This window comes from Tenrec ecaudatus, chromosome 1, assembly GCF_050624435.1.
Source record: "Tenrec ecaudatus isolate mTenEca1 chromosome 1, mTenEca1.hap1, whole genome shotgun sequence".
NCBI classification, from domain to species: Eukaryota; Metazoa; Chordata; class Mammalia; order Afrosoricida; family Tenrecidae; genus Tenrec; species Tenrec ecaudatus.
Window position 1 is genome coordinate 265,630,926 of NC_134530.1, and position 25,917 is coordinate 265,656,842.

At 36.9% G+C, this 25,917-nt stretch overlaps 1 protein-coding gene across 1 annotated transcript in view; it reads left to right on the plus strand.

The window, feature by feature from the left end:
• Window positions 1-25,917, plus strand: part of LYST (lysosomal trafficking regulator) — a 264,929-nt gene that overhangs the window by 93,471 nt on the left and 145,541 nt on the right. The window contains exons 17-23 of the mRNA XM_075532181.1: window positions 1,265-1,510; window positions 7,303-7,476; window positions 8,985-9,134; window positions 11,379-11,516; window positions 20,970-21,168; window positions 23,323-23,454; window positions 24,580-25,204. Of these exons, the coding sequence (XP_075388296.1) occupies window positions 1,265-1,510; window positions 7,303-7,476; window positions 8,985-9,134; window positions 11,379-11,516; window positions 20,970-21,168; window positions 23,323-23,454; window positions 24,580-25,204 (1,664 nt within the window). The remainder of the gene's footprint in view (window positions 1-1,264; window positions 1,511-7,302; window positions 7,477-8,984; window positions 9,135-11,378; window positions 11,517-20,969; window positions 21,169-23,322; window positions 23,455-24,579; window positions 25,205-25,917) is intronic.

Consider the following 25,917-nt stretch of genomic DNA (forward strand, 5'->3'; position numbering starts at 1 on the left):
CGGTTGGTTTCTGAGACTGTCAGTCTTTCTGGGAGGGTTTACTGTCACTCTTTAAGGAGTGAAAACCCTCACCTTTCTGCTTCAGAGTGGCTGGTGGTTTTGAACGGCTGACATTGCAGTTATCAGCCCAGTGTGTAACAGCTACGTCAAAATGCGCCTGGCTTAGAGACAGGAAGCGAACATATGCAGCTGGGAAAGTGGTGCTGAGAGACTTGCTTGCTACGCTTGGTGGCCACAAACCTTCACTTTGTAAAACATGCATGTTGTCCACCGCTCAATAAGGTGAAGCACAGCAAAGTGAGGTGTGCCAATACAACAGACTGTAGATGATTTAATTGGGTGTGCAAAGATGCTGATGTGTCTGATGAAACTTCATGAATCACCATCAATTGGTTCTGTAAGAAGTCATGCATTTACTGAGCTCCAGCATCTGCTGCTCCTGAGACCACCTCAAGTGTATTCAGCATTTAAGTGCTGTTTTACCTTTTGAGTAGCTTGTAGAAGCTTGATGGGAGCGCTGGTGATTTAGTGGTTATGACTGGGCTGCTAACCACAAGGTTAGCAGTTCAAACCAGAAGCTGCTCCTTGAGTGAAAGATAAGGCTTTCTACTCCATAAAGAGTTACAGTCCCACCTTGTTGATAGGGTCACAAGGAGTTAGAATCTACTCAGTGGCAGTGAGTGTGGTTTGGTTTGTAGAAGCTTGCTCGTGATCCACAGCTGATTGAAAGTCCTCTGCATGGGAAAATTATAATTAATTTGAATTAGGTTTGCTGATGATCTGGAGTTTTATTCTTGAAGAAAGAAAGTTCTGGTGTAGTGTCACTTTTAAATGAGTAGCAAATCTGAAAGCCATAATTTTGGGTAAACTGAATGCTAGGTACCCGCCTCATAGGGGTATAAAAATTAGTTCATATTTATCAAGGATTTAGAGGAGTGCTTGGACAGGAGTGTGCTGTAAGAGGTAGCTGTTATGGGTCTTATGGTAAATATAATGCCTAATATGTTAGGTTGACTCCAAAGCTTTAATCCTTCTTAACATTGATATGGTTTTGCCCTTCATCACTGATAAATGAAATTAGTCTTTTTCTTTGTGAGGAAGAATCTTGCTTTTTAAGTTCATCTTTGTTTAATGTAGCACCTGCTTTTTAAAAATTCAATGAAATGATTATTTGCATGACTTTTCACTTTGATGTATTTATCTCTTAGTCGATAACTCACTTTTTAAATATTGTTGAGTGATATTTTAAAAAATTGTGTTTCAGGAAAGTCTTTCAATCGTTTATGCAACTTACTGCCCTGCTCAGTATACCATCTATGAGCCAGTTATCAGACTTAAAAGTCAAATGAAAACCCAACTCTCTCAAAGACCTTTCAGCTCAAAAGAAGTTCAGAGCATCTCATTGGAACCTCAACATCTAAAGAATCTGCAGCCGACTGAGTGTAAAACAGTCCAAGGCGTTCTGCATGAGATTGGTGGGCCTGGCATCTTTGTTTTTCTCTTTGCTAGGGTAAGAATCCTTCATAATTGCTTTTATCTAAAGAAAAACTACTTCCTTGTCATTGATATATTGAAACAAACAAATACCTATATACCAACTGTCTTAAACTTTTAAGATAATAAAATCGCATTGATACACATGTCATCAAGTTAACTGCAATAATGAATGGTAAAAGATCCTTCTAGTTTAGGAAGATTTTTAAAGTTTTCTATTATCAAGAAGTGACTATCAGAACAATAAAGTGTTCACTACACAGATATTTAAAGTTAGCAGTGAAAATATGAAAAAAATGCATGTGATAGTAATGATATGAAAGAAGTATATTTTTTTAAATAAAGTTTGTGACTTTATCTGAAGTTTGCTGCTGTGCAAGAAGAAAATTAATTGAGTTTAGATTTTTTTAAACAAGCAGAAATATGGATATTTTATAACAGTTATCATATTAGAATAAATTGCTTAATAATATGATTTACTTAGAATCCTGGGGGAAGTAACAGTATCTTTCCTCCCAAAGCGTAATCTATAAATGTATACTGAGTGTTGAGGTGACTCCTCAAATCTAAAACATAGGGACACAAATCACCCACTTCAGTACTGTCGGCACCCCCAGTCTCTATTCCTGTTAAATTAAAGCAGAGATGCTATCCCTCCGTACTCACAATACAATCTTCATTTTATCTCTAAGAATAACTTTTTCAAAATAAAAGAATAATTTTTGCAACATTATCTTCTGCTCTCACTGTCCCTCACTGGCTTTTTTATTGTTCTCATTTTGATTTTTTTTCTGGACTGTACTGTATTAGTTTCTTATATCCACTATAACAAAGCTGGGGGATTAAAACACAAGTACATTCTTTCACAATTACAGAGAGCAGAGGTCCAAAATCAAGGTGCCAACAAGCTTGATTCTTCTGGAGGTCTGAAGAAAATTCTGTTCTATGACTCCTAGTTTCTGGTGTTGCCAGTCATCCATGGCGTCTGGCAGGTGCAGGTAGCTATATCATTCCAGTCGCTGCCTCTGTCTTCAGATGGTCTCTCCCTCTACACCAGCCTTTTGATTAGAGCAGGCTAATCTAATCTTGAAATCCTTAATTATACTCTCTAAAGACACTTATTCCAAATAAAGTATGCTCTGAGGTTCTGGGTAGACATGTCTTTGAGTGGATACTTTTCAACCCAATATAGGGACATTTCAGTGTACTTTTGTTATTACTATTCTTATAAATGTCTTGTTAGCATTCGACCCAACATCATCTATAACTGACATTTCTTTACACACATTTTTTCCATCCAGTGTCTTTTATTTAATAGTTGTTTCCCCTTTGTTGTTGTTGTTGTTGTCGTTAGGTGCTGTCGGGTCAGTTTCATCTCATAGCATGAAATAGAATGAAACTCTGTCTAGTCCTGCAGTGACTTCACAGTTGTATTTATGTTTGAGCCCATTGGTGCAGTCCCTGGGTCAGTCCATCTTGTAGACCTTCCTCTTTTTCACTGCCCCTCCACTTTATAAGCATGATGTCCTTCTCCAGGGACAGCTCTCATGTTCCAAGTACATGAGGCAAACTCTTGCCATCTTTACCTCCAAGGAACATTGGGGCTGTCCTTCTTCCAAGAAAGATCTATTTGTTCTTTTGGCAGTCCCTGGTGCTTTCTCAGTATTCTTCTCCAGCACCACAATTCAGATGCATCCATTCTTCTCTGGTCTTCCTTATTCAGGGTCCAACTTTCACATGCTTCTGAAGCAATTAAAAATACCATGGCTTGGGTCAGGCATAGCTTAGTCCTCAAAGCAACATCCTTCCTCTTCAACACTTTAAAAAGGTCTAGTGCAGAAGATTTACCCAATGCAATACATCATTTGATCTCTTTACTGCTGCATCTATAGGCATTGATTATGGATGCAAACAAGAATAAATCCTTGACAACTCAATCTTTTCTCTATTAATCATGACAGGTAGGTATGAAGATCTTGGTCTTCTTTACATTGAGTTGTAATCCATACTGAAGTCTTCAATCCTTGACCTTCACCAGCAAGTGCTTCAAGTCCTCCTCCCTTTCAGCAAGCAAGGTTGTGTCATCTGCATGTTGAAGGTTTTTAATAAGCCTTCCTCCAACCCTCCATTCATATAATCCATGATTTGCTCAATATAGAGATTGAATTAGTAGTGAAAGGATACAACACTGACACACACTTTTCCTGATTTTAAAACATGCAAAACTTACCTGTTGTGTTTGCACAACTGCCTCTTGCTCCATGTACAGCACAATTAAGTGTTCTGGAATTCTCAGTCTCACCAAGACTATGAGCCACACAGTTGAATGCCTTTGCAGAATCAATAAAATACAAGTAAATATTCTGATATTTTCTGCTTTGAGCCAAGATCTATCTGACATCAGAAGTGATATCCCTCGTTCCATGTCCTCTTCTGAATCTAACCTGAACCTTTGGTAACTTCCTGATAATGTACTGTTCCAAAAGTTGTTGGATGGTCTTCATGTGCTATCAATGATACTGTTCTGTAATTGGAACATTCTGTTGGGTCACCTTTCTTTGAAATGGGTACAGATATGGCTCTCTTCCAGTCAGTTGGAGAAGTAGCTGACTTCCAAATTTCCCGACATAAACAGGTGAGTGCTTCCAGTACTTCATCAGCTTGTTGAGACATTTCAGTTCATATTCCATCAATTCCTGAAGTTTTGTTTTCAGTTAAAGTTTTCAGTGCAGCTTGAACTTCTTCCCTTAGCATCTTTGGTTCACGCTCATATGGTACCTCCTGAAATGGTGGACTGTTGATTAGTTCTTTTGATACAGTGACTCTGTGCATTCCTCTCACCTTCTTTTGATGCTTCCTGCATCCGTCAATATCTTCCCCACAGAACCTCTCACTATTTCAGTTCGAGGCTTCAGTTTTCTCTTGAGTTCTTGCAGTTTATATGCCGAGCGTGCTGTTCCTTTTTCTTTTTCTACCACTGGGTCTTTGTACATTCTGTTATATTTAATTTGTCTTCTCAATTGCCCTTTGAAATTTTCTGTTCAGTTCTTGGAATCTTTTCTTCCATTTGCTTGAGCTACTCTGCAATTAAAAGCAAGTTTTAGAGTTTCTTCAGGCATCTACTTTGATTATTTCTTTCCTGCCCTTTTAGTGACCTTTTGCTCTCTTCATGAATGATGTTCTTATTGTGTTCCCACAGCTCATCAGGTCTCGGTCACTAGTGTTCAGTGCATCAAATCTGCTCTCAAGATGTTTTTAAAAATTCAAGTAAAACGACTCAGGGTCATATTTTGGCTCTTGTGGACTTGTTTTAATTTTCTTCAGCTTCAACCTTGCTTACATATGAGCAACTGATGGTCTGTCCCACGCTAGGCCCCATGGCCTGAATTTAGGCTGTTGCTACTGAGCTTCTCCATTGTCTTTTCCACAGATGTAGTCAATTTGATTTCTCTATTTTTCCATGTGGAGAAGTCCACGTGTATAATTCCTGTTTGTGTTGTTGAAAAAACATTTGCCATGAAGTAGTTTGCCTTACAGAATTCTATTATTTGATTTCTAGTTTTGTTTCTACCACCAAGGCCATATTTTCCAACTTTCTCTGTTTCCAGCTTTTGCATTCCAATTTCCCATAATTATCAGTGCATCATGATCGCATGTTTGATCAATTTCAGACTGAAGACATTAGTATAATTATTTTTCCTAATTAAAAGAAGTTTAGCTATAACTGGTGGATTTACAGAGCAGATCAGTTTTAAATTCAACATTCATACATTTCGCTTTAACACATTCAGTGCAATTCCCACGATATTCCCCATCACTTCATCCTTCTCCAACCCTTGTGAACTTTGACCTTGTGTAAATACTATCTGTTTGACCTATTCTAAAGTGTACCTCACTATTATTGTTCCCCTCAGAGACCTGTCTATTATTTGGTTGAAAATTGAGCCATTAGGATACCAGATCTGATCTGAAGGGTAACTAAGGGCCATAGTCTCAGAGTTCTTACAGGATCTAACAAGCAAAAACCTGATGTTTTCTAGGATTCTGGGTTTTGTTCAACATTTCTCTCCCACTCTAGCTGGATCTCCTGAAATGATCTCTTTTGTAGTGGTAGTGGCAGCTGGGCACTCCTTAACTTTCTGATCTTAGGGTTGAGACTGGCATTCACCCCATCCACTAATCCATTGGCTGACTGTTTTCCTAGCTTTGATTTTTCAGCGTGCATTTCCTCTGGACACAGTGAGGCCACTTGTTGCACCTTAGATGATGACTCACGAACTTTTAAGACCTCAGCACTGCTGGGAGAATTCTTCAGAAAGTTAGGGAGATCGTTTTTAGTATTCTGGAGTTAATTTTGATAGATTTTTTAAAAAAATACAGGGGCATCCTGGGAATTTTTAGACAATGGAAAACTGCATCAGTGAGAAAGGTCCGAAAAGTCTGTGCCAAGGCCTTTTTACCTTCACAACAATGCACCTGTGTGTTCTTTAGGACTGCCCTATGAGAATCTCATCCGGTTCACCCTACACCCCTGTCAGACTTCTCTCTGTTCTTGGCACTCAAAGAACATTGATAGGGAACATACTTTGAGCCTCTCCAGGGTGCCAAAACTATCATTTTGACATGGTGTTACTCAGAAGAGTGTAGGGTTCTTTAGGGAATGGTTAAAGAGATAGAAACACTGCCTTCAGAACTGAATAGACATACAGGGAGATGGTGTGAGAAACAAAGCTTCACATTTTGATATTTTTGTTGAATAATGGGTTTTGTGATTTGGTAACATCCCTTTTTACTTACCTCTCACACATGTAGTGTCTTGCCAGTAAGACCTTTAAAATTGTGTTCCACAGTTAAAACTTACAAACTTTCTCAGTACTACTCTTTCAAAATAAAATTCAATCTCTTTAAAATGCATCACCTACTGTTATAGCCTAATCCCCTCAAATCTAGCCAAATATGCAACCTGCAGCCTCCTAAATGTATGTGAATGTCCAATTGTACTCCTTTTCTCTGCTCCTAGAGTCCCTTCCCCAGCCCACTTTTAATCTTTCCCTCCCAGGATATTGATGTCTGCTCTCCACAGGGTCTTCCCTAGACCACGCAGTGTCCGAAGTAGTTTCTATGCCATAGTGTCTGGTTATATTTTACTTAAAGGCAGGAGTTTCTTATATTTAGTAGTAATAATAAATGTGCAATTGAATTTAAGTACAAGCCATAATGCCTTATATAGTATTCTTTAACTATATATATACAGTAGACCCCAGAGAGGCAAGTACCATGATGTTTACTTCTTTTTATCTCCCATTGCACGTAATGCTGAGCTTGTTTGTTGATTAAATAATCAGACATTGGAGACATTTTGCTATTAATTCAGATCACTACTTATAATTAATTAATAGTATGTAATTGGAGCCCTGGTAGTGTTGTGGTGAAGTGCTTGAATTTTAGACTAAAGATTCAAACCCCTAGCCACTCTGGGAGAAAGACACTTCCATACAGATCTCAACCCTGAAAACTCTAAAGAGCATTTACTCTGTCTATAGGTTTACTATGAATCTGAATCAATTTGACAGGGACAAGTAATAGTATGTAGTTAAAGAGCTTGGAATATATGTCTTTCTCCTAATTTTGTGTATCAGCAATGCTTAAATTGTTATAAAAATGTCAGCATTAAAAAGTATGTGCGCTTACTGTTATATAAAACTAATGTAAGGTATGAAAGGTAAGTAATCATCACACATGTTAAATTCATACCCTAAATAGATAAAAAAAAAAAAACAACAGCAACCACATCCACTCTTTTTTTAGGTTGTTGAGCTCAGTAGCTGTGAAGAAACTCAAGCATTAGCACTCCGAGTCATCCTCTCGTTGACCAAGTACAACCAACAAAGAATACATGAATTAGAAAACTGCAATGGCTTTTCCATGATTCATCAGGTGTTGATCAAACAAAAATGCATTGTTGGCTTTCATATTTTGAAGGTATGAGCTCATAAAATGTATGCTCCCAGATTCAAATAAAATCCTCAGTTTTTCCTAAAAATAAACATGGAAATATCATAGTGTATATTTAATCAAAGTGAGGCATTCTTCTGATTCTTGTCATCATTTAAGTAATGATTCTTTGTTTTTCCTTTAAAGCATTTTTTTTTAGATACAGAGAAAAACAGAAACTCATAGATTTTTAGATTTGGATATCCCTTAGATGTCTTCTAGGTCAACCCCTCTGGCTATAGATAGACAGAATTGAGACCCAGGTACTGTTGTGTGCTTCAAACCAACAGTCCAGGTCAGTTCTCCATGCACCTAGTGCCATGTCATGTCCATTATTCAGTGCTGCTTTAACTAAATACATTTTTCAATATTGTGAAAATATTTCTTTTTGAGGGGATTGGTGCTAAGACTAATTCTTTACCCTTACTAATAGTCACCACCTCTAGTTTATCAAGCGCTAGATCCCGTGTGGTGTAGTAGATTAAGCATTGGGCTGCTGACTTCGAATTCAGCAGTTTGAAAGCCAGCCACTCTGCAGGGAAAAGATGCGGTTTCTATTCCCATAAACAGCTACATCTCGGAAACCCACTGTATGGTTGTAACCTGTTCGATAGGGTCGCCCTGAGTCAGAAATGAATTTGAGATACGTTTCTGGAATTAATCCTTATTATTTTTTTAGAAGGGGTCTTAAAGCCTAACAACTGATTCAGTCCACTTTAAAGAGAGTAGGATTTTATCCCATGTTTGAAACTGAGCAATCATTAAAAATGTCCCTGAAGGTTTAGACTTTTTTTCCAGTGATTTGAATGGCTTTGCCAAATAAAGGTACTTTATGAAATTTGAAGTCATTCACTAGTTTTTAAAATTTTTTGGAAAGAATATCTTTATATGGTATTGGGGTAGAAAATGATTTCTTATTTTTATTCAAAAAGTTAATTTTTGTGTCTCTATTGCTACAAATGTAGTTTACTTTGTGAGTTTAAAGAAAAAATCCTTACTATGGATTTTCTAAAACACATACCAATGTGTGAGACAAAGTTCACTAGAGCATGGGTCCTCAAACTTTTTAAACAGGGGCCCGTTCATTGTCCCTCAGACCAGTTGGAGGGCCGGACTATAGTTTAAAAAAAAAACTATGAACAAACTCCTATGCACACTGCCCATATCTTATTTTGAAGTTAAAAAACAGGGCAAAAACACCCAGCCAACCAGATAAATATCCTTGGCGGGCTGCATGTGGCCCGCGGGCCATAGTTTGAGGACGCCTGCTCTAGAGAAACAAAACCAGGACATATATCTATATTTCTATATTATGATTTTATATATATATTATATATAGATAGAGAGATACAGCACAAAGGAATATAACAGCTAATTAGCAGACAGCGAGTCTTCCATAAAACAATCTTTTCTAAGATTAAAAACTTAATTTTTCTGTTTAATATTTACATTACTTAGTTATTAATGCATCTCATACTAATGCTATTTTGCCACAGGTCCTTCTTGAAGGTTGCTGTGGTGAAGATATTATTCATATCAATGAGAATGGAGAGTTTCAGCTGGCTGTAGATTCTAATGCTATAATCCAAGATGTTAAACTATTAGAGGAGCTATTGTTTGACTGGAAGATATGGAATAAAGCAGAGGTATGTGCTTTTAAATATTGATCTAGTAACTCTTCTGAAAAACAATAAATTACTATTTCAGTGTAAAATATGAATGGAAATATTGAGATTGTTTTCTGTGCAAAGTTCGGATCACCCTTTGGTAATGCTGCCAGGAAGGTCAGAATCAGAACTTGAGCTGAGGAGGACCAAGTTGCTAGAACAAAATTCAGGCAAGAGAGCACAGACCAAGTTCATTTGGATCAGTTAGTGACTTGGACTTATCATACACTTTGAAAAGGAGCCTTGCTTAGTTAGAGCCAAGGAATGAGAAGCAAACATACTTCTGGAGTCAAAGAGCTGAGACTAGGTTATGGCTCGCCTACGAAGTCTTGATTTCATCCTTGGCATAAGCAAGGCTCATACTCCAATTTAAACATGACGTCTCAACATTCGGAATGAAGGAGCAGGTCTACACAAGGGCCGAGGCAGGAAGTGACTGAGCATAGTGCTGAATTTTCCTTTGTTTCCTTATGCTGTAGCGTCAACCAGTCTCCATGGTATAGGCTCAGACAAGAGTCTTACTTCTAGTGTAAACTGGTTCCCTGAAATGTGACAGCGTTCCAATAGACATTGGTGATTTTTATCAAAAGTTAGGCTGCCTCGAATTTTTTACAATATAATAACATTTACCATCAAACATAATTATTTAAGGTATTCAGGGAATATAGCTTTAGAATTTAAAAAAACTAGTTGTGCCTAATTTGGTAGGAATCCTAAAGATTTGCATGATATTGCTAATAATGATTTGTGAAGCTGAGAGAAACTTTCTTAGTCTATCATTAATAGAAAATAACTTTTTTATTAAAATGCTAGAGAAAAGAGTTATTACATTCTTTCTATAGAAAATTATATCACAAAATTATTGTTATGAAGAGATAGAACATATGCCGCTATAAAACATAAGGAAAAGGTATTATAGAGGTGTGTCAGACAGCTAATCAAACTATTATCTTTCTGGATTTTTTTTGGTGTTTATGGTATTTGTCAATATTTTAAACTTTTATGTTTATACTTTATTGTGGTTTTATCATTTGAATAAATTCTCACTTTAAGACCCAAATAACTCATATGTATTGGTTAAAATACCAATTGGAAGAGTAAACTGAACTAAATGCTGGATTGTTTTATTTTCCACTTAAAAAGAACCTGCTAAGTTAGGGTCGTGTGATTAAAAAATACATTTTTTTGTTGTTGAATATATGGAAATTTAAAAAATTCATATACACACTTGCATGGATTTGAAGTGGGTTTCCTTAAGTAATTACCTTTTAACTAAGTTTGTGTTTCGTGTTGACTGTAAGTGAGACTTGGTACTCTTATTTTGGTGCTATATTTCAGATCTGAATCAAGTTTTCATACTTGGGCTTCCTTGTCTTTAGTTTTCATGTGACTTTACATAGAGCCCTTTTTTTCTTTCAGAGCACCATATGGGTACTATCAGTGCCTTGGCCTTTTGATTTTCATTTATATCAGATAATGGCAAGAGACATAGTAAGAATTGTGACCCAGCCTAGTCAACTTTGTTATGTGTTAATAGCTTTGGGCAATAAGATGAGGTGAAGATTATCTTTCAATATTAATTATTAAATAAGACTTTTTCTCCCCTATGGTTAATTTACAATTGATTCCATTTTGGAAAAACATTTTAAGACACCTTCAAAAAATTCTGACCATTTATCGAATGTACAGTTTGTCCTTGTGTAGAGAATTCTATTAATTGACCTTAAAAGTAAATTAATCCAAAACATTCAGACTTTATGCATTGCTAGCAAATTGTTTTAAATTTGGTGTATGTTCTAAAATTCCTTGTTTAAATGTTGTGTATGAAAATTTGCATTGATATTTATACCTTTTATATAATGTTGTGAACATATATTATTTGGAAACAATTGTAATGATAATATGTGTGATTCTCTATAGTGTGCCAAGTCCTCAAGAAAATTCACCTTTTGAAAATACTTACCGGTATATATAATTTAATGCTAAAGGAAATTACTTTGTTAAGCACCCAGTGCAATATTGGATTTCATATATGTATTTAGAAGTGACCTTTTAACAATAACATTTGCTAGGATGGGAGTAAGTTTTCAAGATTACTTTTCAGAAATATTTTGTCTTTGACAGTATGTGTATACACTAGGCTGATATAGTGCATGTCTTCTAAAAGCATGGAGCATGTTTTTTAGTAGCCGTGTGCTAATTGGTACATTTTTATTGTCTCAGCAAGGTGTTTGGGAGACTCTGGTAGCAGCTCTACAAGTCCTCATCAGAGCAGAGCACCACCAACAGAGGTTTAATATTAAGCAGCTATTGAAAGCTCAAGTGGTGCATCACTTTCTCCTGACATGTCAGGTTTTGCAGGTATTTATAATATAACTACTTTTAGAGATTTTCTGCAATTGTTTCTGCACAATAATGTCTATATCAAGGGACTCACTGGATGGCACAAACAGGTTTAGCAACTAACCAATAGGTTGGAGATTTGTATCCGCCCAGAAGCACCGTAAAAGACAGAATTGGCCATCTATTTCCACAAAGGAAGCCATTGGGAACCCTCTGGAACACTGCTATCGGGTATGCATGGGGTCCCCATGAGTTGGAATCAGATTATGCAACTTTTGTTTTATGTACATCAGACATTTGTGGAGCTTTCAGTGTTTTTTTCTCTTCTCCATTTTCCTCTACTCTCTGGAATCTCTTCTTTCAGCAAATAAAATATCAATTTTCCACTCTTGCCTATTGACAATTTGATCTTCACACTATCATTTTCTGAATTCAATTACAAAGCAAACACCTAAATTTCTGTATGTCTGGATATACTAATACATGTGTAGTGTTTTGAACATCAACAATAGTGAAAATTTAACTTGCCTCATATTCCTCACATACCAAATTGCAGAGGTGTATGTCTCAAGACTATGGTCTTGATCCCCTAGACCTAATAGCAAATTACCTTAAGATGTTTCTTTTTTTTAAAAAAATGATGTTTGTTATGTCTAAGAAAAATTTATGATTTTGCCCCTGTACGATTCGTGACATCCATGGCAGTATTAGCAGCTACAGTAAATACACATATACAAATACTCTCTGTCACACTTACTAATGAGTATACTCACTGTCCCTCTCAGACCTCTTTAGCCTTTGTTTCTATCTAAGTCTCTGTGCATAGGTAACCATTACTGTAAAATGGTGTAGATAACTGTTTTTGTCTCTGTTGTCTTTAACTCTTGCAAACCTCCCAGTGCAGTCCACTGATTCCATCATATATTTTTTTGCAAACCTTCTCCTTATTGTATATTGCTTTCCCCTCACCCTGGTTAGCACTTGTCTACCCTCTTAGCCTGTGAATTCCCATTCTTCCAATTCCCTCCCTCTCCTGGTAACCAAGGAATGTGTCTTTTATTGTGAAAACTTGACTTGTATAATGGTGATGTCACACAGCATTTGCCCGTTTGCGATGGACTCACTGCTCAGCATCGTATCCCTCAGGTCCCTCATGCTACATGGTATTTTATGAAATCTTCCCTATTCTAGAATATTGCATAGCTTTCATATATGCCACTATCTAGAATATAGTTTCTATCCAAAGAAGCAATATATTATATTATAATGTTACTGTATAATAATATGTATCATATACATGATATATTATATATAATTTTATTTTATATAGCTATATACACATACTAAAGTTTATCCATTCTTCTACTAATAGGCATTTATTATTGTTTCGATCTTTTTGCTATTGTGAATGCTAGAACAAAACAACTCATTGCCATTAAGTCACTGCTGACTACATGAGTGTTTATATCTTTCTATGTATCACAGCTTTTTTAAAAAAAACAAGACAAGGATTGTATAGACTCGAGTATAAGCCGATCCAAATATCCACCAAAGCACCTAATTTTACCACAAAACCTGCATGAAAAATGTGCTGGAAAACTCAGTTTATACTCGAGTATATACGGTAAATATTTACATGGTGCCAGTGGAGAGGCTAAGATTGAAGACACAGAGGCAAGAATGGATTTAGGAGTGAAAAATTGAGTTGCATCCATGAGATTTGGGGAGGTACAAAGAATATGATCCAGAAGGAGAACTTATGCTTTTAGTAGAAATAGCAATTGGAAGTCAAGAGATCTATGATCTTGTTTTGGCTTGGCCACTTAATAGTTGTGCAATCCTGGCAAAAGACGTGTGCATTTTCTTCTCTATATCCAAATGTTCTCAACGTCACTATGAGGTTGATAGACTGCATTGTCTCAGAAATCAATATCCAGGTCAGTCTTTCCCAAAGTATGGCCTCCTGGAGGGCCTGGGAACAAGCGGGGGTGGGGGGGGGCTGCAAAAGCAGAAGCCTGCAGCTAAGCGTGCATTCTGGCCTGTAGTACACAAGTTTTTATTGCAAAGGGTTTCCTATGGCACTTTTTTTCTGAAAAGGTGGCAGTAGGCAAAATAAGTTTGGGAATTTACAATCTAGATTATAAGCACAGATCAGCAGTGCACAGGAGTAAATATAGAAGTTACATTGGCACAGGGAAAAGAAGATGAGGAATTGTACCTCTTAGCCTTGATCTGTAAACTACTGGGGAGGTATAATTGTTGCTAAGTGCCCTTTAGTCAATTCTAACTCACAGGAACCCTGTGTACCAGAGAAGGAAGCCCTGCCTAGTTCTGGACCATCTTCACAACTGTTCCCGTAGTTGTTACTGTTGTTGCTAGGAACCCTTGAGTTGCTTCCAACCCTATGCAAAACAAAACACTTGCATGGTCTTGTGCCATCCTCAAAATTGCTTTATGTTTGAACCCATAAAATAGTGCAGCCAATATCAATCAATTCCTTGAGGACCTTCCTCTTCTCCACTGCACCTCTACTTTACCAAACATGATGTCCTTCTCCTAGGACTTGTTTCTCCTGACAACATGTACGAAGTAGGTAAGCCACAGTCTCACCATCCTTGCCACTAAGGAGCTCTCTGGCCTTACTTCTTCCAAGTCGGATTGGTTTGTCCTTTTAGCAGTTGATGGTATTTGAAATATTCTTTGTAAGGTAGAATTGGGATCATTATAGTGGGCGGGGAGGAGGGGGAGGAAGCATTCAGGAACTAGAGGAGAGTTGTATGTTTCAGCATTGCTACACTGCACCCTGACTGACCATTCTCCTCCCCGCGACCCTTCTTTTTTTTTTTTTTTTTTGAGTGAGTGAGTGAGTGAGTGAGTCAGTGAGTGAGTCAGTGAGTGGGTGAGTGAGTGAGTGAGTGACTGAGTGAGTCGGTGAGTCGAGTGGGTGAGTGAGTGAGTGAATGGTGAATGAGTGAGAGAGTGAGTCAGTGAGTGAGAGAGTGAGTGAGTGAGAGTGAGTGAGAGTGAGTCAGTGAGTCAGTAAGAGAGTGAGTGAGTGAGAGAGTAAGTGAGTGAGAGAGTGAGTGAGTCAGTGAGTGAGTGAGACAGTGAGTGAGTGAGTAAGAGTGAGTGAATGAGTGAGAGAGTGAGTGAGTCAGTGAGTGAGAGAGTGAGTGAGAGAGTCGCAACCCTTCTTTAAGAGGATGTCCAGTTGCCTTCAGATGGGTTTTGGGTCCCCACTCTGTACCCTCCTTATTCACAATGATATGATTTTTTGTTATTTGATACCTTATACCTGATCCTATCGATACCTCGTGATCACACAAGCTGGTGTGCTTCTTCTATGTGGGTTTAGTTGCTCCTCAGCTAGATGGCCACTTGTTTATCTTCAAGCCTTTAAGACCCCAGACACTATATCTTTTGATAGCAGGGCACCATCAGCTTTCTTCACCACCTTTGCTTATGCACCTGCTTTATCTTCAGTAATCCTGTCAGGGAGGTGAGCATCATGGAATGCCAGTTGAATAGAACAAAGTGTTCTTGCATTGAGGGAGTATGAGTGGAGGTCCAATGTCCATCGAGCATGTTGTTCTTTTTATTTTTCTACCTCTAAGTCTTTACACATTTCATTATATTTACTTTGTCTACTTGAGCAGCCCTTTGAAATTTTCGGTTCAGCTTTTTGACTTCATCGTTTCTTCCATTTGCCTTAGCTATTCTTTAATTAAGAGCACATTTCAGAGTCTCGTATGACATCCACTTTGATGTTTTTCATTCTTTTCTATTTTTAAATGACCTTTTGCTTTCTCAGAATGATGATCCTCATGGCCCCTCACAGCTCATCAGATTCATCAGGCTCATCATTGAACACTAATAATTAATGTTCAGTGCAGTAAATCTGTTCTTGAGATTTCCTCAACATTCAAGTGGGAGAGACGCAGGTCATATTTCTGCTCTGCTGAACTTGTTTTAATTTTCTTCAGCTTTAACTTGAGCTTACATATGAGCAATTGAGGGTCACTTCCACATTTAGCCCTGGCCTGGTTTTATATGCTGACATTGAGCTTCTCCTTTATCCCTTCCCATAGTTATAGTCAATTTGATTTCTGTGTATTCCATGTAGATAAGTTCATGTGTATACTCACCATTTTTTGTTGAAAAAAGGTTATTTACTATGGAAAAGTCACTGATCTTGCAAAATTCTGTCATTGAATCTTCAGCTTCATTTCTGTTACCATGACCATGTTTTCCAACTATTGGTTCCTTCCTCTTTGTTTCCAGCTTTTGAATTCCAATTGCCAATAATGTTCAGTGCACCTTGATTACATGCTTAATCAATTTGCACCTGAAGATCTTGGTAAAATTCTTGTATTTCTTCATTACTATCTTTTTTTGCTTGGTGTGCAAATTTGAATAATAGTTACATTGATTTTATTTCCTTTTAGGCAAACAGATATATTCCTATCACAGACAACATTGTTCATCATAATTGGTTTTTGCAGATTTTTTGTTACCTGTTTACTTTTACCTTGAGTCTTATTGAATAAGCAAATGAGGATCCCAATGACTCCACTCCCACAGACTTTACTTGATTCATGCCAGCTCCTCATCAGTCACATTTTGACTGTCTTCTTACCTAATATGGCCATGCTCCACACTATCTCTGACAATATTCTGCTTCCAGTCATTAGGCCTTCAGCATCTGATAATATTTCCAAGTTAGGCATAAGCTTTTCAGTGGCTACTTCCTCTGAAGTGGAGAGCTGAGTCCTTCTTCGGAGTCTGTTCTTAGTCTAGAATCTCTGCTGAAACCTATTCACTCTGGGTGACTTTGTTGGCATTTGAAATACCAGTGACATAACTGCCAGAATCAAAGGAATGCACAATCCACCATAGAACGGCAAATTGACAAGTAAGTGGTGGCAGTATTTCAGAGTAGTGTGTTATATTTTAATTTCATTTGGATCTCTTTTGATCTCTCTCTTTTCATATCTTATTCTCCGTATGTGCATCTTCTGTTTATTTTTCTTTGTTAATTTTCCAGCAGTATGTCAATTTTGTAAATCCTTTCAAATAACTAGCTTCTTTTCCTGATGTTTCTCCATTGTTTTTCTGTTTTCTAGTTCATTTATTCCTTCTGTAATCTTTATGATATCTTTTCTCTTATTGTTGTAGGTTGACATTGTGGCTCGTCTAGTTGTTGGAGATGTGTTAAGGTTTTGTGTGTGTGTGTGTGCGCGTTAGTGTGTGTGTGTATCCTCTTTTCATGTGTCCATCAATTGCTATGAATTGCCCTCTAATAACTGCTTTTTGCTATGTCCCAAACGTTTTGTTATGTTGGCTATTGTTTGCATTTGTTTCAAGGAATTTGTTAATTTCTTCCCTTACTTGATATATTACCCAGTCACTTTTCAGTAATATATTGTTCAGTTGCTGTGTTTATGTTTATGTTCTTGGTTCCTTCGATTGTTGGTTTTCAGTTATATAGCATTGCCATCTGAGAAAATGAATGATAGGATCGCAAAGTTTTGAATTTATTAAGGCTTGCCATGTGGTCTATACTAGAGTATGTACCATGTGTGCTGCACAAGAATGTATACTGTCTTGTTATAGGGTGGAATATACTTTATATGTTTAGGAGGTCAAGTTGCTTCTTTGTGTTGGTTAGCCCTTTTGTTTCTTTCTTGAGTATCCATCTTTTGTTAAGACTAGTGTATTGGTGTCGCCTATACTTATTGTTGATCATTTTCTCTCTACAACTCTCTCAGCGTTTGATCAATGAATTTTGAGGGACTTTCATCAGGGCATATATGTTTTTTATTATGCGTATGTTCTATTGCTCTATCATTTAATCATTATTCAGTATACATTCTCATTTCTCAGTATGTTATTTTCCTTGAAGTCTATTTTATCAGAGATTAATATTTCCACTCCTGCTTTTTTATGATTGCCATTGACTTGTTAAATTTTTCTTTATCCTCTGATTTTAAGCCTATTTTGGATAGGTCTTGTTTTATTTGGGTTTCCTTGCTATTCTCTGTCTCTTGATTGATGCGTACAACCCATGGACATTTATTGGCATTAATGATATATGTGAATGTGTTGCTGTTAATTTGCTGTGTCTCTCAGGTTACTTTTTTCCCCATATATATACATATATATGTGTGTATGTGGTTTTATTATGTCTTTGCTCCTCCTCTAAGTCTGATTTGTTTTGAGTGCTCTTTTCGCTGCATAGGTTTCTGGGCGATGCTCTCAAGCTTGTCTGCTGTTGCTGTTGATTTCCTGTCCATAGTGATCCCTTTAATATTTCTTGTGACGCTCAGCTTTTTACAAATTCCTTTACTTTTTCCTTAATTTGAAATACCTTAATTTCTCCCTTGTATTTGAGGGATAATTTTGCTGGATAAAGGATTCTTTGTTGGCTGTGTTTTTCTTTCAGATTATTATATATGTCATTCCATTATCTTCTTGCCTGCAAGTTTTGCTGAGAAGTGTGAGCTTATTGGCTTTCCATTGTAAGTGACTATTCTTTTTTTCTCTAGCTACCCTCAGTATTCTGTCCTTTTGCTTGAAATAGTGTTTGGCCACATAAGTTATGATGTTTTTCTTTAGGGATCTAGCCTGTTTGTAGTACTGTCAGCTTTTTGAGTAATTAATTTCTCCTCCTTTGTAATATTGGGGACATTTTCTTGCATGATTTCTCTTACTGTGTTTGGTGTAGATTTTGTTTTTGTTGTTTCTTTTTGCTCTGGGATCTCCATGAGTCATAGGCTGCTTCTCTTGGTGGTGGCCCACATCATTCTTACACTTTCTTTGGATTTTTTTGCTTTTTTTGTTGATTGTTTCTTTTGCCTGTTATAGTCAGAGTATTTGTCTTTGAGCTCACAAATTCAATTGATCTTGTCTTATATTCTATTACTAATGTCTTTAACCATGTTGTCTAATTCTTTTATTATTTTATCATCTTATACTTCTTTTGGTGTATTGTTTCCAGTTTTTCTCATGTGTCTGCTCCACATCTCTAAAAGCACCCAAACACTATTTTTTCTGAATTCTATTTCTGTTTTTAATGTTTTACTGGTTTAAAAAGAAACACCTGGGTGTAGTGAGTGTGTCCACGTGGGCATGCATACCTGTGTCTGCCAGCGAGCTCTGCTAGCTTCAAGGGGCTAGGGCCACACAGGATGAGAAAGTAAGATGGAAAAAGGAAAAACTAAAGTAAAATTTAAAAAAAATTAAATAAAACTGCAATTTGGGGGGATTCCTGTTCCTTTTTCATTGTTTGTGTTGCTTGTGTCTGCAGCCTGGGAAAGGAGCACCTGAGAAAGGTGAAAGAATAAAGACACAAACGGGGGAAAGAATTCTTTGGATAGTCAGGATGTCTGCACCAAGCTACCCACACGGCCTCTCTCCATGCAAAGCTCCCAGAGGCCAGAGAGGCAAGGCGCTTGGCGTGGTGAATTTGAGCCGGAGCAGGAAGGATAAGCTTGTACAGGGGCTGGGGGGTAGCTTGGGCTGGTCGTTGGTAAAGGGGAGTCAGTAACAGTCAGCAAGTGTTGCTGATGTTCAAGTTTTCAAACCTTTGATTACTTAGCTTTAAGCTGTTTTTCTGGATTCCTGGGAGCACAGGGCTTTGCTCCTGTTGGGACATCTGAGGAGAGCTTACTTGATAGTCATCTTTCTTGAGTCTCTCTACTATCTATTTTTAACAGATTAAAAACCACTTTTTTATCCTTCATATTATTTATTCTGGACCAAGCCATTTCCCCTTTAGAAGCTCTCTAAAAGTAACCATAGAGAGCTAATTTAAAATGATCTAATGCTCTGGATCCCACCATATTGATGTAACAAGTTTTGTCTATCAGAAAAATGTGCCTTCTGATTCCATAGTAGTAGAAGAAATAGTTGTTGGAATAAATAAGACTAGAAGAAGTAACGGAACTAGGAATAATAGTAGTCATTTATATACATATATGGCAATATTGTAAGAGTAATGTTGACTCATTTATTGTAACAACCTTTGAGATAACACTAGCCTTATTCCATATTGTGAATAATCTGATTTATAGTGATATTAAATAATATGCCCAATGGAGCTAATGGAGGAATCAGAATTCAAAATGGCATATTTGGCTTCTTAGTTCATGTGTGTAGAAGGTAAAATATATGTTTGCTTCAGTTAACCAAGATACAACTGCCATAGAATCTGTTTAAACTCTAGTGACTCTACATGACAGAGTAGAACCACCCTCATAGGGTGTCCAATGCTGCAAATTTTTTAGGGAAGCAAACTCTCACATCTCCTGGTTGCAAAGGTGGTGATTTCAATCACTGACTGTTAAGTAACAGCCAAGTGCTTTAACCAGTGCACCACCAACATATCTTTTTAGCTGAACTAAAATAGCCAACTCAAATTGCCATCATAGTAAATGACTCTGAGTAGTGAAGATTGCTTAAATACTGTATATACTCGATTATAAGCCGACCCTAAATCCACCAAGGCACCTAATTTTACCACAAAAACTGCATTAAAAATGTGCTGAAAACCTCGACTTAGACTGGAGTATATATGGTAGATTACTAGCAGCTCAATTCAGTAATCAATACCATTAGATTAGAGTAATAAACAGACCTCAGTCTATCTGTTCTTCTGCTGGGCATTTGGGTTGTTTATTTCTTACAATGAGGACAAGGCCATGATTAACATAGGAGTGCATTTGTCTGGTCATGCTGACTCCTGTTTCTTTAGGGTATATACCCAACGAAAGCATGGCTGGGTCTGATGGAATTTCTGTTACCGGTTGTGTGAGATAGCACTATATCACTTTCCACAGTGGCTTACAGTTCCATCAACAGTATATGAGCGTTCCAATTTGTCCACACCTTCTCTAGCATTTGTTTTTGTTTCATTTTTATATTGGGTGTCATTGTAAGGTGGTATCTCATCGTTGATTTAATTTGCGTCTCCTGGATGGTTCGTGATCATATATACAACGGAATACTATGCATTATTAAAAAATAATCATGAAACCATAAATTACTTTATGGCGTGGATCAACCTAAAGAATATTATGCTGAGTGAAATCAGTTCATCACAAAAGGATAAATATTGTGTGAGATCACTGTTACAAAGGAAAACAAAAACAGGATTTCATATCAAAGGAAAAAGATTTCGGAGGTTACCAAAAGGGGAGGGTATGAAGCGGAAGTTGAAGCAATAGGTTAGTGGTTAACAGGTAGGTAATAACTTGGGTGAGAAGAGATATCAAAGGAAGTGTTATGGGTTTGGCTATTGGAGGGGTTGATAAGTAGTTTAAACTATTAAATACAAAATTGATAGTCTGAAATGTAAGTTCCCACCTAATAAAAAGTAATTTTTAAAGAAGAATATTTGCTTAATTGAAAATGTTGGTTAAATTGACAGTTCTCTTTTAATCTAAATATAGTTTGATTTTTTTCCCCCCACAGGAACACAAAGAGGGGCAGTTTACATCCATGCCCCGAGAGGTTTGTAGATCCTTTGTGAAGATTATAGCAGAAGTCCTAGGATCTCCCCCAGATTTGGAATTACTGACAATTATCTTCAATTTCCTTTTAGCAGTTCACCCTCCTACTAATACTTACGTTTGTCACAACCCCACAAACTTCTACTTTTCTTTGCATATAGGTAGGTAAAATTATTTTTGTTAGATCCTAGATAATTTCTTTTTTTCTTCCGACTTGATCCTCATTTGTTCAATGTACCAAATGTTCTCTATATACTAGAAACTGTTATAATCAAGTATTGGAATATGGATAGGGCAGAGAGTTATAAAATGAACTAGATATGGTCTCTGCCACAAGGGCTTAAATTCTAGGAGGAGATATATATTTCAAATAATTACATTAAGAAATAATATATTTTAAGTACTACACCCATAAATAGTTAGCGTCTGAAGCTATAACTGGGACCAGTTCTACCCTGAACTATAGAGTTGCTGTGAGTCGTCATTGACTCAATGGTAGGTTTTTCAGTTTGTTTGCTTTTTAATAGAAAGAACTAATTAGATTTCAGAGGAGTGGAGACTTCATCAGACAGCTGCGGAGAAATAAGATTTAATAGGTTATATGGTATCTGACCTGGCATTGAAGAATTTATTTGGAATTTGGATAAGTAGATTACATAGTAGCATTCCAAGTTAAGGGAATGATTTAATGGGAGGAAAACAATGTTAATAGAAATCAAGGAGTAATGTATTTTACCAAAGTATGGAGTATCCATAAAGGTATACTAAGAAAATGCCCTTAATTAGTTTCCAATTGTCATTTATTTTTCTCTTAGACATGTTAAATGTGTCCTGGAATGTAAGGCCAAATCTGAACTTGTATTGTAGTTAGAGGATTTGCTTTGTATAACTTTCTTGTTTTAAGCAAAGTCATCTTGTCTAAGTAAATTATCGCAGTGGGATTCAAGAAGAGAAATTAGGGACAATAAAGCCTTTCATAGTAGTCTGTAAGCTATATGAAGTAATAGAACCTGGACATAATAGCAGTGGAGTTAGAAAGGAGGGATAAATATAGAAATGTTAGGGATTACTCAATTTGTTAAGGAATGATTTCAGTCTTATGTATTGTATTTGTGGGTATAATTAATCAAGTGTAAATGTCTAACAAGCAATTGGATATGGATCATATAATGTGGGAGAGTGTTATATAGGGAGAGCTACCAGCATAGAAATTAAACTTTTAACAAAAGACAGGACAAGTAAAGAGAAAGAAAGAAAGAGGAAGATGAGAAAAGTTACAAAGTTAACCCTTGAACAACATGGGTTTGAAGTACACAGACCCACTTGAAAGTAGTTTTGGACTTTTCCCATTGGTATTGTGGTGAGTAGAACGTTGCCAGTATCCACTTAAAATGACCTGGAGCACTAAGCATTTCTGTAAGAGCAGCTGTCTCTCCAGTAACTGCTGAAGTCCCTCATCTTTATCATTTCTCCTACTTGAAGAGACAAATGGTGATAGCAAGGAAGACTAGCATCATATGGTGTTTGAAGCAGATTAACATTTGAGAGAGAGAAAATTCTGGTAGCTATGAGGATTTGAATGTGACAAGATTAGAAATCTGTGACAATAGTTGGATGATAAATAATAAGAGCCTGAATTATGGCAGCATAGTAGAGATGAGAAGAGTTCAAGAAATAGGAAATAAAATGAGTAGCATTTGGCAACTGACTAAAGGCAGTAGTCAAGAATGTTCCCGGTCTCTATCTCATGAGTGGGTGGATCTGTCACCTAAGCCAGAGAACAAAACATGAAGAATGAATTCAGAGCAGAAAATCATTCAGATGTGCTGCATTTCTGATGTGGATTTAAGAAATCAATTAAATTTACAAGTATGAAGTTCTCGGTTGGAACTATCCATTTTGGAGCATAGTAAACACAATAGGGGACATATAAAAACATAATGCATAGACCTTCTCAAAGAATGAAGAAATGAACAGTCTCTTTGGATAGATAATATTAATAAAAAGTAAACTGCAAAATATTAAACTACAAACTTTACTGCAAGTACTGTTGGAATTTAGAGGAAGTAGAAGTTATATAATCAGTAATGGGCAACCAAAATTCTGTAGCAAAAAATTACAGAATGTAAGTATTTATATATAAAGTGTATACTACTATAAAGTATACCCTATTTTCCCCTCTTTCAACGTCTTTTTGCAAAACTGTATATTTAATGATTTGATTTTAAAGTTCTATTTTGTTGTATGTGGGTTTTGGATTTTTTTGCTGTTTCAAAATTTTTTTTAATGAATTTGTTTTCCCCTTCTAATTCTAGATGGCAAGATCTTTCAGGAGAAAGTCCAGTCAATCATGTACCTGAGGCATTCCAGCAGTGGAGGAAAATCTGTGACTAGTCCTGGGTTTATGGTAATAAGTCCATCTGGCTTTACTGCTTCAACCCCCGAAGGTAAAATAGGAATGATAAAACTTTAAGTCTTCCGCCTTTATTACTGAATGTGTGAATAAGTTAAATTTGTACATGTTTGTCAGTAAAATACAAACTGGTATTCACACTGAATAAATAAATTAAAATGATAGAATATGTTTAAGGAATAACACTTTATTACCTTCTGATATCAGTACTCAAATGACCAGTCTAACAAGAGCACAAGGCCTCAAAAGAACTGGGGGATTCCCCAAAATGAGGCTTGTTCTGTTTTGTTCTGTCATTCTCTGTCCTTGGTGTCATCATTGTTCATTTTGTAATTAATCTTTTGATTTATTTGCCCATATTCTTCAAAAGCTTAATTTTGCTCTTTTCTATCTAAATCAATAACTTGCTACTGAATGACCATTTAGCAATCCAGCCTCAAGTCCTCTGACTCTGGGGAGCTTCTTTTCTGTCTACGAATATGTATGCAATTGTATATAATCACCCACGATGTTTCCTGCCTCTTGGAAACACTAGTATTCTATAACAGCCTACTGCCATTCTAGTTTCTTTGTTACCTCACCACGTTCCTTGCCGCCTCTGCTTTCCCTATCCACCTAGATTCCAAATTCAACAGTAATAATAATACTTCAACAATAATAATTTCAACAATTCAGTTTTCCTGTTCTCTTAACCTTGGTTTTCTTGATCTGAAATGCCAGAACCCTAAATCAGTTTCACCATGTGACATCTCCTTTTCTATCTCTGCGTGGCGAACCACTATAAGACAAACTCACTCCTGAGAATACTTTCCTTTATAAGGGTCTCTAATTCCCTTAGAATTAAGGGAGGGGCAGCAGGGCTTTTTAATGTCATGCTATTATTTTTCTGTTTGTTTGGAATCAATTCCTTCTATTTTCCATAGTCCCATCTACACTCAAATCTTTAAGCCTAAAAAAATAAAATAAGTCTTTTCTTTCTTGGCCATGTTCTTTCTCATAAGGACAGCTGGTGGCACAGTGGTTAAGCACTCAGCTGTAACTTGAACTTCAAGATGAACCCACCAGTATTAGCTAATTGGACAGCATCACTATTTGATTGTGACGGATTGTGATCCCACTTAATATATGTTAGGTAATAGTTTTTGTCTATTCTTATCAGGAAACAATTCCTCCAATATTATTCCACAACGCATTACTGCTCACATGCTGCGCTCTAGAAGTCTACCAGCACTTCCTACTTCTTCACCACTAATGCAACCACAAAAACTGGCTACAAGTTTGAATGGCAGTATCGAGAAGTTACAGAATATTGTAGATAATTATGTTGTTACCCAACCAGAGAAAGGTAATGCTTTGCTGAGTTCTGAGATGCTGAAAAAAGGCAAAGAAGATGCATTCATCAGTAGCTATGAGTCTGCAAAAACAGTTTGTGAAACGGATGCTATCCTTTCGGCTCAAGGCTCTGCCAGTAGTGTTCCAAAAGGGAAGTTAAGATTTCCAGTGGTCAAAGATTGTAAAGAAGTTGGAACAGAATCCAAATCAGAGGAAGACAGTCCTGGAGATGAGTCTTGCCCACGTCGACCTGACTTCCTAAAGGGACTTGCCTCATTCCAGCGAAGCCAAAGCACTGTGGCCAGCTTAGGGCTAGCTTTTCCCTCACAGAATGGCTCTGCAGCTGTTGGTCGTTGGCCAAGCCTTGCTGATAGAAACACTGATGATTGGGAAAACTTTACCTTTTCTCTTGGCTATGAGCAAAACGTCAACAGAACTGCAAATGTTCACAGGTATGCGTGTGATTTTTGGATATCCTCTTTATTTGATGACTTCTTTAAAGAAATAATTTTATTATGTCACTTTTTATAGTACAATATGTAAATTAATACACATATTCTAAATCTGTTGCCCCATACAGTAGACACTAACTACATGTGGCTATTGGGTACTTGAAATGTGGCTAAGGCATCTGAGCAACTGACTTTTACTTAATTTAATTTGATTTTAATGATATGTACTTAGTATTAGAGAGCATGCATATCTAGTTGTTATATACCTTAAAAACATCAATGATGAGCACAGATTGAGCACACCTGGTTTTCAGAAGGTCATGGATGGCAGTGGAAGCCCAAGTCCATTTGCAGGATCCGCACGTGGATTCAGCCTCTGGTGAATCCCCTCTGATCATAGAAGAGGGAAGCGAATTGCCCTGTTATCACACAAAGAGAATTCCAACATTGATTATGGCAGTTCAGTCAGAATGCAATACCTTATCATTGGATCTGCTTTTTGACCCATTGTCTCAGTTTTAAAAATTAGAAAATCAAGGGATACACACGTGTTACGCCCCTCCTGAATCCCCTCTGACCACGGACCAGCAGTGTGAATGCCCTGTTATCATGCAGAGTGCATTGGAAAGTAGATTGTCACAGATGCGGTCGGGTTAAAATTCAGCGCACTATCATTTGATCTCCCTTATGAGTCATTTAAATTTGTTCTGGCT